Raw genomic sequence first — 18021 nt, 5'->3', positions numbered from 1 at the left:
TCACTGTGGTGGAGGCAAAAATCTTAGGGCTGCAGTCTCTTCCCTCTTCTCCCTCTGCGCTGAGGCAATTCCCCACCGGCGATGGTACAAACAGTCCCGCAGCTCACCGAACCCCGCGAACGGGCCGGTTCAAACACTGCGGCCCGGGGTGGTCGAAGCCGCCGCACCTCCAGTCCAGCACACGCAGCCGCCGGCCCGCGGCTGAACCCAAGACTCTGGACACCGCCGCCAGAACGTCGTCCCAGCCACCGGAGCACCGTCCCAGCCCCCGGTCCGGATCGCCCTCACGTGAGTACCGTTCCACCCTCGGGCTGGGCCACTCCAGCAGGAGTGCCGTTCCTCCCTCGGGCTGGGCCACTCGAGCGGGAGTGCCTTTTCTCCCTCGGGCTGGGCCACTCCAGCCCCTCACCATGCCGCTCTCACGGGAGCACCGTTCCATCCCGGGCTGGGCCGGGAGCGAGCCCAGGACGAGTCCTGTCAGCTGCCTCCAGAGTCCCGAGGTCGCCGGCTCCGCTAGGCCTCAGCGTAGACGGAGGCAAAGAAGGGGGATACGACAAAAAGGTCGTATTCCCCCGAAGGGAGTGACAGCAGCCCCCGTTTCACCCCCCATCCCCCTCCCCACATAAACACAGCCTAAAAAACCAAAAACATAACTAGACAAAACAAAAAAAAAACAACACAAAAAAGTAAAAGACAAACGGACTGCAGGCGAGCCGCAGCCGTTCCCAGCGCCGCCACTTCCGGACGCCAAATTATTTCTCACAAATATATGCCAAATTATTTCTCACAAATGATACAACTTGTGACTATTTGCTGCTTATTGACATCTCACTTACCTCTGCTGGGAATGGTTAGACGACCACCTAAAAAATTAAATGTTCCAAATGCTGTATTTGAAGCATCCCTTAATAATGACTTGGTGCTTGTTTGCATCGAAAGCCTCGCCATAAAGGTGGAAGTGTCGGAAAAAGCTGTACCATTACGTATCGCATGTCTTTCACTTGCAAGTGGGTCCAGAAGTGGGGAGTTAGTCATTGGAATCTTGTCTGAAATATCCTGCCGTGAAGGGAAGGAGCCTTGGTATGTTGATGTGCTTGTGAGGTCAGGCTGGATTGTAAGCAAATGGGAGTTATCTATCAGAATGAAAACAGACAAGCCACTGTGAAAAATATTCTGCATTTCAAGGATTACTAATCATTGCTTTCACATCAGTACAATATAGCGTGCGCTCAGAAATATCTCAACACATGTCTTGAGTCATATTTTAAAGATTTAGTGAGTATGAGTATGATTATTCACAGAGTCAGACAGCAATACAGCACAGAAGCAGCCCCTTTGTCCCATCTCATCCGTGACTACCAAGTTGCCTAATGCCCCTGTCCCACTTAGAAAACCTGAACGGAAACCTCTGGAGACTTTGTGCCCCACCCAAGGTTTCTGTGCGGTTCCCAGAGGTTCCCAGAGGTTTTTGTCAGTCTCCCTACCTACTTCCACTACCTGCAACCTCCAGCAACCACCTGCAACCTCCGGGAACCGCACAGAAACCTTGGGTGGGGCTCAAAGTCTCCATAGGTTTCCGTTCAGGTTTCCTAAGTGGGACAGGGGCATAACCTAGCTAATTGATTTGCCTGTGTCTGGTCCATATGCCACTGAACCTTTCCTATCCACCTGTCCAAGTGTATTTTAAATATTATTACTGTAATTGTACCCACCTTCTGGCAGCTTGTTCCCTTTATGCACAGCCTGGTGTATGCCCCTCAGGTCCCTTTAAGAAAAAAATCCTCTCACCTTAAACTTGTGCCCTCTAGTTTTAGACTCCTCTACCATCGGGAAAATATGGCTTGTTACCTTATCTAGGCCCCTCGTGGTTTTATGTGCCTCTATAAGGTCAGGCCTCAGCCTCCTAGGCTCCAGAGAAAAAAGTCCTAACCTATCCAAACGCCCCATATCCAATAACATCCTTGTTTAATCTATTTTATATATTCCTCCCCTATATATAGGTATGTTACAAAACCTACCTGAATCGCCATTGGGAATCTGCCCTCAGCCAGGCCCGCGATTTTGGCGCTGTTTGGAGGGGGCGGGTTTAAAACGCGATTTTTACTAGGCTGTACTAATCGCACATGTTCAGCCTAGTAAATCATTAACGAAAAATCGCTGCAAGACCCGGTCGCAAAAGGTATTATTAGTTTTATAGGCCTCGATAATATAGTTCTAATAGATTTAAAATTACTGTTTCATCTCGCAACCTCTCGCAGCCCCAGGGTTTTATAGAGCAAACAATTAAAGGTATGTACCTTATTTTTACATTAAATGGGGCATATATATAACCCTATATATCAAATTATCTATAACGAATAGCTCATTTTGGGCTTTTTATATCCCACAGTATTTTTCTCGGCACTTGAGGGCACTAATCCAGCGCGATGTCAACGTTCTAAACCATCGCGTTCAACATGAACCCACTAGAAAGCCGATTTAAATGGGCATTTACTTATAGCAATTGAACACTAAATTCCTTCCATTTGGCCTATAAATTAATGTAAATTAGATATAAAAATCATGTTATATTGTGAATTATTTGTGAATAATCTTTGGACACTTAGGCTATTTAAAAATGTTAATCTTTCCTTAAGAAATGGCCTGTTGACTATCCAAGATCACAGCTTTTTTGTAATGTCCATTGAAAATCAATAGGGAACAAGATGCTAATTTCCGAGTATGAAAATGGTCATAACTTTTTTAATACTTGAGATATGAAAGTGAATTTGGTGTCAAATTAAACTTATTGTTATGCTTTATCTGATGGGATAAATTGCAGACTTGATTTTTTAAATCTCAAAATTTTGTAACATTGCTACTATATAGCAAGATGATCAGAACTATACACAATACTCCATGTAGAGCTATAAAATGATGACTGGGACTCAACTCAATAACCTGATTGATGAAGGCATGCAAGCAAGGTGCCTTCTGCACCACATTGTCTACCTGTGTTGTCACCTTCATAGAAATATGTACCTGCACCCTAAAGTTCCTCAGTTCCACTAAACTTCCTACCATTTACTGTTTAAGTCCTGCTCTAGTTTGTTTTCCCAAAATGCCTCATCTCATATTAATCTGAAATAAGCTCCAAGTTTACTGTTCACAAGCCTACTACCTACTACACTAACTTCCATCCAGCACTCAAATACTGGACCATTTCCGACACTTCCCTACGATTTCTTGACCTCATTATCTCCATCGCAGGTGATAGACCTCTGACCGACATCCGCTATAAACCCACTTACTCCCATGGCTATCTAGACTACACTTCTTCCCACCCTGCATCCTGTAAGCACTCCATCCCCTACTCCCAATGCCTCTGTCTATGCCGCATCTGCTCCCAGGATGAGGTGTTCCACACCAGGGCATCGGAAATGTCCTCATTCTTCAGGGAACGGGGATTCCCCTCCCCTACTATAGATGAGGCTCTCACCAGCGTCTCTTCAATACCCCGCAACACTGCTCTCTCTTCCCATCCCTCCATTCAGAACAAGGGCAGAGTCCCCCGAGTCCTCACCTTCCACCCCACTAGCCGTCACATACAACAAATAGTCCTCCGTCATTTTTGCCACCTTCAATGTGACCCCACCACTCGCCACATCTTCCCATCTCCCCCCCTGTCTGTTTTCCACAAAGATGGTTCCCTCCATAACTCCCTGGTCAATTCTTCCCTTCCCACCCGCAGCACTCCCTCCCCGGCACTTTCCCTTGCAACCGCAGGAAATGCTACACTTGTCGCTTTACCTGACCCCTCGACTCTATTCAAGGACCCAAGCAGTCATTCCAGGTGCGACAGAGGTTCACCTGCACCTCCTCAAACTTCATCTATTACATCTGCTGCTCTAGATGTCAGCTGATCTACATCGATGAGACCAAGCATAGGCTTGGCGATCATTTAGCCGAACACCTCTGCATTAACCAACCTGATCTCCCTGTGGCTCAGCACTTCAATTCCCCCTCCCATTCTGAATCCAACCTTTCTGTCTTGGGCCTCCTTCATTGGCCAGTGTGAGCACCACCAAAAATTGGAGGAGCAGCACCTAATTTTCCGCTTGGGCAGACTGCACCCCAGGGGCTTGAACATTACCAATTTCCGGTAGCCCTTGCTGTTTCCTGCCCTTCTCAGCTCTCCCTCAGCCCTCTGGCTCCTCCTCTTCCTTTCGTGTCCCACCCCCCCCCCCCCCCCCCCCCCCCCCCCCCCCCCCCCACCTCCCTGCCCCAGTCTGAAGAAGGGTTTCGGCCCGAGACGTTGCCTACTTCCTTCGCTCCATAGATACTGCTGCACCCGCTGAGTTTCTCCAGCACTTTTGTCTACCTTCGATTTCCCAGCATCTGCAGTTCCTTCTTGACAACTGAGAATAATGCCAGGTGAAATAAAAACTCTTCTGTGAAATAATTTCAACAAATCTCTCTGAACATTCTCTAAAACTATTGCACCTTTCTTAAAAGATGATGACCAGTTTTGGAGACAATACTTTGTTATAAAATGTCATCATAACTTTTTACTTTTTACATGACTAGGAAACCCAATTATACTTAATTACCTCTTTCAAAGGACTATGCATTTATACATCTAGATCTCTCTATAGTAATATATGATTGCAAACTTCCTAATTTTAACACCTGAATAAGGTGGCAACTATTTAGAGCACATCTAGGTTGAAAAATACAATTCTGAAGTCAATTAGAGATGGACAATAAATGCTGCTCTTGTTATTGATGCCCAGAGCCTGGAATGAATAAAAATGCCAAATTGTTATTGTGGAGAATATTCTGAAATATTCAAATTCTGGTTTTAATAGACCTTGCCAGTTAAATGATACACTGTACACGAAAAGCATAAGGAAGTTCTATGCAGTGCGCGTGAGTACTTATATGAAATATTGGTTATTGAATTGATTCTTTAATACTTGTCTTTGACCCAATTTTACGTTTTGCTTACTTCTATTTTCTTGACACTAAAATCATTTTTCCCCCCAGAATGAATTCACTGGGAGAAATCTGAAGCAACCAACCTTGCTTAGGTGTTTTAATGTTCACAGGTTGAAATCCTGTTGTTAAAATGGAAGAGTCAGCGACATCGGAATCAAAGTCTTGCTGTTTCTTTCGATAGACAAGTATCACTATAACGAGCAGTAATGTGAGGCATACAGCTACTGCAGCAACGCCAGTGTACAGAGCAACTTCAGCCGGCACTGTGGAAGCTGGAAAACAAAACATATTTGAACAGTCCCTGAAAACATATAAAAAATAAGAAATAATTGTCTATTCATTATATCGAGATTTCAAAATCAAAGTTAACCAATGCAAAAAATTAGAATTTAAGTTGCTTGTGACCTCAGGATATCTTAGATCATTGTTATGTGCAACCCTATATTAAGCTAAATGAGCTGCAGTCTACCGAATCCCCAAGTGCACTTTATTTGACATAAAGTAACATTTAAAAATAGAATAAAAATGATTATCTCTAAAGATGTTGATAATGTTAGCTATTTAGTTGAAGGAAGTAATTTTCAGAAATAATAGTCTTCTCATTATGGATTTAAATTCGAACATGTAAATTTTAATGGTGTCACACTGATACTGATACAAATAGATCATCAAATTCCAATTAGTTAACATCAGATTATGCACTGACTACCTGAAGAGAAAGACATTATACTCATTAGAAATGAGAAGTATTCTAAATGCGCCACTCACTCTTTATGTGAACATGTTGAGTCATTGGGGAAGAAATTGGAGAGCATGTGAGCTGGAATTGCAAGGTACGATTAACCTATGACAGTTTGACCCAATGTAGGTCATTGTTTGCAATTTATGAGGTGAAATGATGTGTTCTCATGCATATATTGCTTGTGTCCTTCCAGATGGAAATGGTCATTGCTTGACCTTTGTACATTGCAAACGTTATTTGCCTCTCATCATCCCATGCCTGACTATTATCAAGGTCTTGTTGCACGCCAGCAAAGACGGTCTCTTTTACTGACAAACTAATGTGAATATATTATACAGGCCACTCAACCTTGCTCTGCCCTGGAATAAGATTATGACTAATCTGATTGCACTCTCAATTTAGCATTACTATTCATCCCCCAGTTTATTAATTTCCATGTATATTGCTCTGATATATCGGCGAGACCAAGTACAGGCTTGGCGATCATTTCGCTGAACACCTCCCTCAGTCCGCCTAAACCTACCTGATCTTCCGTTTGCTAAACACTTTAACTCCCCCTCCTATTCCCACACCAATCTTTTTGTCCTGGGCCTCCTCCATTGTCAGAGTAAGGCCCAGTGCAAATTGGAGGTACAGCACCTCATATTTTGCTTGGGCAGCTTATACCCCAGCGGTATGAATATTGACTTATCAAACTTCAAGTAAACCTTGCTTTCTGGCTACCTCCATCCCTCCCCTTCCCAGTTCTCCGACAAGTCTGACTATCTCCGATTACATTTTATCTATGTTTGCTTTGTTGTCACATACTCCCAGCTAATAATGATGTATTCTACATTTTCCTTGATCTGCATCCCTTTTGATGTCTCATTTCCACACCTTGCCTGTACTTATCGCTGTGTCTCCCTCTCCCCTGACAGTCTGAAGAAGGGACTCGACCTGAAACGTCACCCATTCTTTCTATCCAGAGATGCTACCTGTCCCGCTGAGTTACTCCATCATTTTGCGTCTATTTTATAAATTCAAATCTACTTCTGCCTTAAAAATATTCCAAGATGATTCTAAATTCCACCAACCTATGCAAACTATCTTCGTAACTTACACCCACCTTCTCACGCCATTCCAGGTATTAGTCAGATAAACTTGCGTCCAACCTATTAGTATCCTTACATGTGTCAGGAGACCAATATATGCATAGTATTCCAATGTGGTTTCAAGAGCACTCTCATATAATTGAAGGTAATCTCTTTCTTGTATATAATTTCCATAGCAACAAACAATAACATTCTGTTACCTTTCCCAAATCCCTCTGGCTGTCAGAGCTCCAGACTGTATGGAAAATCAATTTCCTCGTATATTGCAAAATATACTTGGCTAACAGTCGATGAACGGAAGTGTTCTTGTTGTCCAAGTGGACTTGTGCAAAGTTGAAAACAAGTAAGATCACGTCAAACTATTGTGGCGGTAGGTGAATTGCAACGACTCCAAGTCCTTGCTGAGGCAGGGGTTGATATACATCATAACTAACTACTCGAGTGCTGGATATAATCGCAACATTTAAAAAAAATAATTGGACAAGTATAGGGAAAGGAAAGGTTTAGAAAGATATGGGCCAGTAGAACTGGCTCGGTGATACAGGATGAACAAGTTTGGCTGAAGGACTTGTTTCCGTGCTGTGTAGCTCTAGGTTTCTTTGCTCTATTTTCTTTCAGAGCACTGTTTAATAAAAATGGTCATGTACAGTATATCATTGCTACTTTTGCGCATTTATGTGTAAATTAGATATTGATTTGCAAATGCCCTGGGATGGCTTGATATTGTGATGTGTTATATATGGCCCCTTATTTCTTCTTAAAATTCATATTCCAAAGTATGCCCTGCGGAACTAAAACACAATTAGGGTGAAATTTGTCGTAGATGTTAGCATGATCTTGAATTCCGCTTTCAGAGATCCTCCATAACATCATAGGATATCTACCAGTGATTTGGAAATGTAATTTTGTCCAGAAGATAAGAATTCATTACATTACTGTACAGTGGAGTACAGAGTAAGGGAGGATGAGCAATATCAACATTTTACTAAAGCCATGATGTGTAGGTTTAACTCCTCATTCTTGAAAGGATAATGAAAGTTCAGGTACCATGCAATGTTGATTTGCTCAGATGCTGCCTCGTATGATTTTCAAATATGGAGACCCACTAGTAAAGCTGATTTAACATCAGGAGTGTGATTAAAATCCTCACCACTCAACTGTATGATTACAATCGCAACAAGATACAAGAAGGTCAACATTATCTGGGATAAGCATCCAAATTCAACAGTGTTCATGTCAATGAGCTGAATATTGAGCTGGTCACTGATCTTATGTTAAAAGCATCTCATAGTCCATGCATGACACCATTAGGAAAAAAATATCATGTCAACACCATTATCTCTGGATTTAAGTAACGACAGCACTATGTATTTATGCTTACTATATTCTGTTGTGCTGCAGCAAGCAAGAATTTCATTGTCCTATCTGGGACATATAACAATAAACTCTCTTGACTTGATGATTACATTTCCTAGCATACTTTTCTTTCCTTCAATAATGTAAATATGTTAACATGGGAAGAAACTAAGGCACCTAGATTTTTAAGGCAGGAATTATTTCAGTATTCAAACTATTTGACCTTTCAAGTAAAGTAACTGGAAAAGAGGATTTAATTTTGTCTTTACAAATGATGATTTGAATTTTATGGTATAACATTTGCTGTACACTACTAGTAAAATATAGTCACAAAAATCCATTAACATGTCAATTAAAACATTCAATTTGCATCCTTTTCTAAAGAAACAATACGATAGCGCTTAATGACTAATATGAAATTATATTGACAAATGAGAAAAGTCATTAGCATGTCCATTCATTTTCTCATCACCACAAAAGGCAACTGTTTAGTACTGGTGAACATTTCATTTGGTGAAGATGAAGTCTATTTAATTGCATCTGGGAGTCAGATGCTGGGAGTCTTAGCTCACAATGATTGATGACTACTAATGGACATGCATGTTAAGTTCAATACGGACAATCCTCTAGATTATTAAATTGATTATTAATAGACAGTGTTGAAATTTCTTCATTGACATGCGTTGAATATATTAATCAAAAGGTTATTAATAGCTCTCTGAGGTGCAGGTTTTGCAACAGCCAATGGGAACCATTCTGGGGATCTTGGCAGCTGAGCAATGATGGCACTATACAGGCAAGAGGAAGGACTCTTACTTTCAAATATGACTGAAGACCTTGATAGACAAGGTGCAGTAGGAAGCTGCCTACATAAATAGGAGATAGGGAGCCTACCAAGCAAATAGAATCACAGTAACGCTATGAACCAGAACACTATTTGTTCTTAATGCAATCTCTTAATTTTCAATGATTCAATGATACTTTATTGTCACATGTACCTCGGTACAATGAGATGCTTTATTTTGCATATGACCCGGTAAAATTATACAGCAGACCTCACCTAGGCAGTACACAAGAATCGCCACGTTTCTGGTGCCGACAAAGTAACAAAAGTCCTGTAATCTCAGCAATTCCATTCCTCAGTTATTCCACGTAACTTTGCAAACTATTTCCTCTCATGAGATTCTGTTTCCATCACCCTTCCTTCACTCAGTTCTGAGTCAAAACCATACAAAATTATTTTTCTTTATATTTATTTTTGTGTCCTTTGCCCAAAATGTTAAATCTTTCTAATTATTATGTTTAGTTTGTTTGGAGGCATTTAGACAGATACTTAAAAAGGAAAGGAATGGACAGATACTGTCCTAATGCAGGTAAATGGGAATAATTGCTTATGGGCAAAAAGATAGGCATGGACATGCGGGTTGACAGATTAAAGAGATAGTGTAAATTGCCCTAAATGTGTAGAAAGTGGTACAATCTGGGAGGGGGGGGGGTCATGAGCGTATGGAAAGAATGAAAATGTGGGATTAATATAGGATTACTTTAAAAGGGTAGTTGAAGGTCAGAGTAAATGATGCGTAAGAAAAGTGGTACAATCTGGAGTAACTCAGCGGGGGCAGGGGGAACGGGGGTTTCGGGTCGAGACCCTTTTTCATTCAGACTGGTTAGGGACAAGGGAAACAAAAGATATAGACAGTGATGTGGAGAGATAAAGAACAATGAATGAAAAAAGTAACAATGATAAAGGAAACAGGATTGTACTGTTTGTTAGAAAAAAGGGTAGTCAGTATGAAGGGGTGAACTGGCCTCAACTACCCTCTGTGGCAGAGAGTTCCAGAGATTCACCACTCTCTGTGTGAAAAAAGTTCTTCTCCTCAGAGTGAGCCAAATGATGCGTAAGAAGGAACTGCAGATGCTGGTTTAAACCAAAGAGAGACACAAAAAGCTGGAGTAACTCAGTCCGGGACATTTTGTAAGCAGCATCTTCTCTGAAGTGATAAGACAAATCAGGAATCAGTCTTCTGCATCCCAATAATGTCCTTCCTCAGATTTGGGACCAAAACTGCAATACTCCAGTCTGACCCCAAGTAGAACCCCTCTAAATATCCTTTTGCAATGAAAGCTAACATACCATTCGCTTTCTTTACTGCCTGCTGCACCTGCATGCCTACCTTCAATGACTGGTGTACCATGACACCCAGGTCTCGCTGCATCTCCTCCTTTCCCAATCGGCCACCTGCTTTCCTGTTTTGACAAAATGGATCCGGCATCTGACAAACATTTGAGCCTACAGTCAAGGTCTGCTGTAGTGTCATCCGCAAATGGGAAGGAAATAGCTGGGGTAAACTGATGTACCACACTAGCTACTACTTGGGTGGGGGAGGGATAGAGAGAGAGGGAATGTTTGGGCTACCTGAAGTGAGAGAAATCATTTTTCATACCACTGGGCTGTAAGCTGCCCAAGTGAAATATGAGATGCTGTTCCTCCAATTTGCGTTTAGCCTCACTCTGACAATGGAGGAGACCGAGACAGAAAGGTCTGTGTAGGAATGGGAAGGAAAATTAAAACGTCCACCAACCGGGTGATTAGTTTGGTTCATGTGGGCTGAGCGAACGTGTTCCGCGAAATGATCGCCCAGTCTGCGATTGGTCGCGCCGATGTATAAGAGTCGACATCTTGAACAACAGAAACAGTAGATGAGGTTGGAGGAGGTGCAGAAAGGACTGTCGGGGTCCCTGGACAGAGTCAAGGAGGAGGTATAGCTACAGGTGTAGCATCTTCTGTGGTTACAAGGGAAGGTACCTGGGGAGGGTGGTTTGGGTGGGAAGGGATGAGTTAATTAGGGAGTTGCAGAGGGAACAGTCTCTGCAAATGATGTGTTTCTGTGTTGTATCTCTCTCTCTCTCTCTCTCTCTCTCTCTCCCCCTTACTCAGTGGCCTGAAATATTAACTGTAGTTTATTTTGCCACAGATGCCACCTGACCTAGTGAAGATTTCCTGAATGTTCTGATTTTATTTTGAACTAGACTAAGCGGGACCCGTTGGGTCCCAGTCACAGGGGGGGCCTGGTCCCCAAATGCAATACTCCCCCATGTTGTGTGAGAGGGCCGCAATGACCCAGCTGACTTGAAATCATCACTTCTGCTGAACCTAGCTGGTCCTGAGGCAATGAATTGTGCTGACAGCTTTATTTTTGCTCCTGCTGTTCTGGAAGCACAAATAAAGCACTATTTGTGCTCCTGCTGAAACTATAGATGACCCCGAGGTGTTGCTCTGAAAATTTAGAGAACTGTGTAATGTGCCGTCTAATCACATCATTGAAAGGATGAAGTTTTATGCTCGCATAAATTAATTCCCAACCTCAGCGACCTGTTGGCTCCTCTATGTGAACTGACACACAAGGACACAGTATGGTCCTGGTACCCACAGCACCAAAGTGCTTTTGACAACCTCAAGTTGCAGTTAGCCAGTGCGCCCACCCTATCATGCATTGATCTGAAGCTACCGGTCACGATCACCTGCGATGCATCCCATTACGGACTAGGCGCAGCATGCCTAAAAACCACTACCGACGGCATCATCAAGCCCGTATCATATGCATCCCGTAATTTGACTGATAACAAACAGCGATATGCACAGATCGAAAAGGAACTACTAGCTGTGGTTTTTGCATGCACCAATTCCAACGACTTTATTTTTGGTAAGATCATTACCATTGAGACAGACCACCAACCTTTGGTTAGCATTTTGAACTAGCCAATCCACGCTGCCCCAGCACGACTGCAATGGATGATGATGCAGCTGCAGCGTTTTGATTTTTGCATCGTCTACAAGAAAGGTAAAGACATGCACATAGCAAACATGCTGTCCAGAGCCCTGAGTAGTACCAGTGAACAGCACCTCGCCGAACAGAACAAGTACTCAGCCATGAAGGTGTCGTTTGTGCCGACCGATTGTCTACGTCGCCTCGCCGAACACATGGCTGCTGATGAGACTTTACAATTGCTGTCCACAGTCGTAAGGGACGGCTGGCCCCACAAACTGTCAAACACCCCACTCGAGGTACGCCCCAACTTCCTAGTTTGTGACGAACTAGTGCTACAGGACGGGATTATAGTCAAGGGCCACAAGGTGGTGGTCCCAACCACACCACGAGACCAATATTACAACAACTGCAACAGGAGCCACCCCGGCGCGGAGGCCACTCTCCCATGGGTGCAATGCATGTTTTACTGGCCCGGAATAACCAAATACATACGTGAAAGAACCGAAGCGTGCGCTATTTGCAACAGTTTAACACCACATCAGCAGAAGCAGCCTCTTCTGCCTCAACCAGTTCCTCCTCTCCCATGGTCCTCGCTGGCAACGACATCTTTGCATGGCATGGTAAACACTATCTGGTTCTTGTGGACTCTTACTCTGGATGGTTCGAAAGAACTACTACAAACCATTTCCTCAGAGGCTGTGATCGCGAAGCTACAACAGCACCTCTCTGTGCACGGATCCCCTGCATGCATTCAAACTGACAATGGCAGGAAATTCACCAGCCAAGCATTTAAGAACTTTGCTAGAAGTTGGGACTTACAACACATCACTGCAGCCGCGAGTTCCCACAGTCAAATGGACTTGTCACACGCGCTGTAAAAAACAACTCATGGATCGTTCCTACCTTGCCAAATGTTGCGTCCCCTCTCCCTTCCCCTGGAAGTTCACCTGCAAAAGGAGGTGAGGCGGTCTCCTACCGCACGAGGGCTGGACGGGTTTGTAGGCCAGATATGGCGACTTTGTGTAATCTTGCCAGCGTAATCTTAATTACCCCACCCCACCCCATCATATGCATATTTCAGGTATCGTAGTTTCTCCATTCCCTACAAGAAGAGATGTAGATCGGCTATTGCATGTTAGCCAATCATAGTGCATGTTAGTAGAAGCCCCGCCTCATACATGTTTTATAATATTAGATCTCGCCTACATCAGGCAGTAGATGTAGCAGCTGGAAATGTAACGTACTGCAAATCCTGAGCTGTAAGTGTTTAATATAATATGTTGTATCTTTACATGTGTTTGAGTCACAGCAGTTATAGTGACCAAGGAAGTTATCCTGCATACAAACTGGAAATCCTCAATTCTAAATCAATGAAGTGGCTTCAAACTGTTCTTGTTTTTTTACTCGGGATGTTTGACAGAAAGAAGAAATAGCTCTTAGGGCGAATGGAGAGAAAGCAGGAACGGGGTACAGATTTTGGGTGATCAGCCATGGTCATATTGAAAGATGTTGCTTGCTCGAAGGGTCAAATGGCCTACACCTGCACCTATTTTCTATGTTTCTATGAAATGCCTGCTGTTAGGCTTGGGTTGACACCATTTACAGGAGACAAAATAATGTTCCAAAATACTATTCTAACCATTTTCTGCATTGTTACTTACGCTTAAAGACATAGTGTGGAAACAGGCCCTTTGGCCCATAGAGTCTGCACCAACATATGATCACCCGTACACTAGTTCTATCGTACACTCGGGACAATTTTACAGAAGCCAATTAATCTACAAGATTACATCTACATTTCAAGACTTAGAAAAACTTGTACATGCCTTTATTACTAGTAGGCTAGATTATTGTAACGGTCTCCTTGCAGGTCTTCCGAAAAAAACCTGTCAGGCAGCTACAGCTTGTTCAGAACGCTGTTGCTAGAGTTCTAACAAAGACCATTGGCTCCCTGTATGTCAGGGAATTGATTTCAAAATCCTGCTGCTCACCTATAAATCACTACATGGTTTAGGACCAAAGTATATCACTGACATGCTTCCATAATATAAGCCTTCTAGACCACTAAGATCTTCTGAAACCAATCTGTTAGTGATTCCCAGAGTAAATACAAAACATGGGAAAGCAGGATTTAGTTACTATGCAACAAATAGCTGGAATAAACTTCCTGAAGATTTAAGACTTGCCTTAACTTTGACCACTTTTAAAACAAGACTGAAAACTTTTATGTTTGCTTTAGCTTTCAGCTAAATCTTAACTACATTGCACTTTTAACTTTTGCACTTTTTATAATGCATTTTTAATTTTTGCTTTTTCTTTTCTTTTAATTCTTCTATTTTATTTCATTTTATTATTTCATTTTTATTGTATGATATGTTTTTATGTGAAGCACTTTGAGTCTGCCTCGTGTATGAAATGTGCTATATAAATAAAGTTGCCTTGCCTTGCCTACAAACCTGCCCATCTTTGGAATCTGGGAGAAAACCAAAGCACCTGGAGAAAACCGAAACAGTCACTTGGAGAATGTACAAATACCGTACAGACAGCAATAGTCAGGATCAAACCTGGGTCTTTGGTGCTGTAAGGCAGCAATGCAACTACTAGTGCCACTGTCCCACCTTTAATTAATTGTTGTTTATTATGTTTCTTCCTATGTACCAAAAACTTCAAAAACACATCATGTCATCTGATAATGACTTGCAATATATTTCTTCAGCACATTCTCAAATGCCCACTCAATAACAGCAAATGTCTTGCAAATGATATTTGACAAAGTAATTTGGTCATTCATTTTCAAATAATCTAATCTCTGATTCTGGAATAGTTTACATAGTTTACAAAGCTTTTCCCTGATTTTGTTATGGAAATATCTAGAGAGATTTTTAATTGGCAGTAACAACATAGATGTTATTAAATTGTATGAGTATGCCAGACAAATATAATCACCTGAAGAAAAATCATTTATATTTACATTTTTTACAGCAAGTAATTTGAAATGTATCTGAATTTGTAAAATCTATTTATGACTCAAACTAATTATTGATTCAGTACTATTCAGTCAAAATAAGTTTGAATGGTATTTAAAATAACACCTATTTAAGGGAGATAGAACATGTCCAGGAAATTATAAACCGGACAGTTAATATAGGTGGGAGGAAATATAATGAAATCCCTTCTGATTGAGAGAATAGAAAAACATCTTGACACAAAAAGTATATTAGTGAATAATCAGCATGAAATTCTAAAGGAATATCCTACTTGACCAATGTTAATGAATTGTTATAGTGGGTGATTTAGAGAATATGCCATGCAGTATATATAATTTATCAGGATTTTCAAATTACTTCTGTAGGGTATCCCTAACAGGTTCATGAGCAAGGTCAGATAATATTGCTAGTTGGCATCAGGACAAAACAATGGGCGGTGGTGCTCCACAAGTGTGCCAGAACCAATCCTTTTCACAATTTACATTAATGATTTAAATTCAGGAAATGAAACACAATTTGTAAATTGTACAACGGAGATTGCTAAGAGGGTGGTCAACACAAAGGAGGTTTTCATCAAATTACAGGAGAGCATAAATAAACTTGCAGATATCAGCAAGTGAAATGCTATACAGATAGATACAAGGTCATGCACTGGTAATACAAATAGATGTCATTTTTAATTCGGGTTAAAATGAAATTGGGTAGAGAAACAAAAATATTCAAGTACAATTAATCTAAAAGATGAGTTACAAGTTAGCAAGGCCATACCGAAAACAAAACGAGCACTGAATTTATCACCCCTGAGGTAGTCATGAAAACTAGGGTAATGATGTTGGAAAAAAAAGCAGATTGCTGAAGCTACTCATCAGGTCATGCAGTATCTGTGGGGGGAAATGGGGCTATTCCTCAGTCTGAAGAAAGGACCTGACCAGAAACGTTAACTGTCTAATCTTTTGAGTTCCTCCAACAATTTGTTTTTTACTTAAAATTCCATCACCTGCAATGGATTTAAAAGAGAGTTAGATAGAGCTCTAGGGGCTAGTGGGGTAAACGGATATGGGAAGAAGGCAGACACGGGTTATTGATAGGGGATGATCAGCCATGATCACAATGAATGGCGGTGCTGGCTTGAAGGGCCGAATGGCCTCCTCCTGCACCTATTTGCACCGGTAAATGTTTCTAAGTTCGCTTCCTCTCGAAGTCCGTTTTGAATACAATGTTTTGAGCTGTTGGATTATTGGGTTAGGGGAATGTCTTTTATGTATGTGGTTAATCTGTATTTGGGTTATTAAGAGACCACCCCCATGTGGTTTGGCCACTCGAGGTCCCAGGACATATAAAAGTCCGCTACCACGAGGTTCAGCATCGATCTTCTGGGAGATTGCTTGGAATTGCGTGAACTTCTGGAGTGTCTCTGTATGAGTGAGGCCTAGAGGGCTTGAACAGGCAGACATGATGATTGAACCAATGGTGGGATAGGTACAGTAGTTGAACTGTAATGCACTTTTGTTAAAATAAAATTTAGTTGGGGTATTAAAATACAGGTCTTGCCTTCGATCGGATCATTGCTGGGAGTGTGAATTGAAAAGGTGCACTTTGAAAATTGGCATCGATAACTCACAGCGCGAAGTGGCTAGGCCCCAGCAGAGAGGAGTTTCTGTGTGTAGGTATCTGAGTCTCTCCCTGAAGTAACGGATGAAGAGTCTCGAGAAGGTACTGGGCTTGGACGGACAGAGTATAGATTGGCCGGAATACTCCGGTCCGTTCAAGAATTCAACTGGGCAATTTTAGTTGATTCGAGAGCCCTCATAGTAAGAGAGATACGCACTAAAATTAGGAGATCGAGTTTGCCTCTATATTTGCAAAGCCAAATTTTCAAATACTGAATTTCATATTGAAGTTTTGCCAGTAAGGTGGAATTTGATTTCCTGTATATAGAATTTCGAAGTTCGTGCATGTCCGTGTCAGTAATCTCCTAGGCACCATTAATCTTCAACCTACCCGGCAATTTGGCATTATTGATTGGATTTAGGATAACATTAATAGGAAAGGAAATTGATTGTTTACATTTGAACAGTTGGGAATTCCACAGGAATTGGAAGGGAATTGTATTATCGGCTACAATGCTGTGGAATAAAAAGGATGAGATGTACATTGAAATTTGAAATAGTAAATTGAAGGCTGAGACTGAATTTGGTTATATTGGACCATTTTTCATGGTTTGTTTTAAATTAGTCCCGCCTGTAGGGAAATCTGGACTGAAACCAGCTGAAATTTATATGATCACCCATCATCAGATATACATATTATAACATTGTGTGAGTATGAAGAAGGCTAATTAGTGTCGCTCCTAGAATAATAAAGAGTATATTAGGAACAGAATAGGAATAGGGAATATAATAGGTTCAAATAGGGATAGTGTTGCGAATGTGTGGAAAAGCATGAGTGCATGATGGTAAGTGCTTGATTTAGTGTTTTTACAGAAACTGGGGGGAAGCTTAGAAATGAGCAATTTACAGAATTCAGAACTCAAAAGGAGTGGATGAAACAAATTAAAAAATAAAGAGAAATTGGACTAGCTTAAAGAGGGTTGGGCTGGTGGACAGATGAGGAAAGGTTGGAAGAAGGTGAAGAGAAGCTTTTACTGGTTGGACTGAATGGCCTGTTTCTGTGTAATTTATCTCAAGCAATTTATCTTTTGATACCTATTGCACTGCTTTAGATGGTTTTGCGTAAGAAGGAACTGCAAATGCTGGTTTAAACCGAAGATGGACAAAAAAAAACTGGAGCAACTCAGTGGGACAGGCAGCATCTCTGGAGAGAAGGAATGGGGACGTTTCGGGTCGAGACTGGTCTTTGCAACAGTCTAATAAAACTCATTATTTTTTAACCTGTTTAAAAATAAATTAACGTTTCATGTGGTTATTTCCACATCTTGCCTCAAAAGATGTATCTCACTCAGTATTCAAGATCATGTCCTAACCTATTTAAACTGGCCAACCTTTATCAGATTCTCAATTCTGATAGTTCTTGATTTGTTCTAATGTAAATGCAAGGTCACAACTTCAAGGTTATTGATTTTACATTCAACTTTGCAG

The 18021-nt window shown here is 41.6% G+C and overlaps 1 protein-coding gene across 1 annotated transcript in view; it reads right to left on the bottom strand.

The window, feature by feature from the left end:
• unc5a (unc-5 netrin receptor A) overlaps positions 1-18021 on the bottom strand; it is a 416817-nt gene that overhangs the window by 67844 nt on the left and 330952 nt on the right. The window contains exons 8-9 of the mRNA XM_055643076.1: positions 5061-5249; positions 837-1133 (exon numbers count right to left, since the gene is read on the bottom strand). Of these exons, the coding sequence (XP_055499051.1) occupies positions 837-1133; positions 5061-5249 (486 nt within the window). The remainder of the gene's footprint in view (positions 1-836; positions 1134-5060; positions 5250-18021) is intronic.

The sequence above is a fragment of the Leucoraja erinacea genome, chromosome 11 (assembly GCF_028641065.1).
Source record: "Leucoraja erinacea ecotype New England chromosome 11, Leri_hhj_1, whole genome shotgun sequence".
NCBI lineage: Eukaryota > Metazoa > Chordata > Chondrichthyes > Rajiformes > Rajidae > Leucoraja > Leucoraja erinaceus.
The sequence above is the reverse complement of the archived record's forward strand: the minus strand, read 5'-3'. Positions and strand labels throughout refer to the sequence as shown.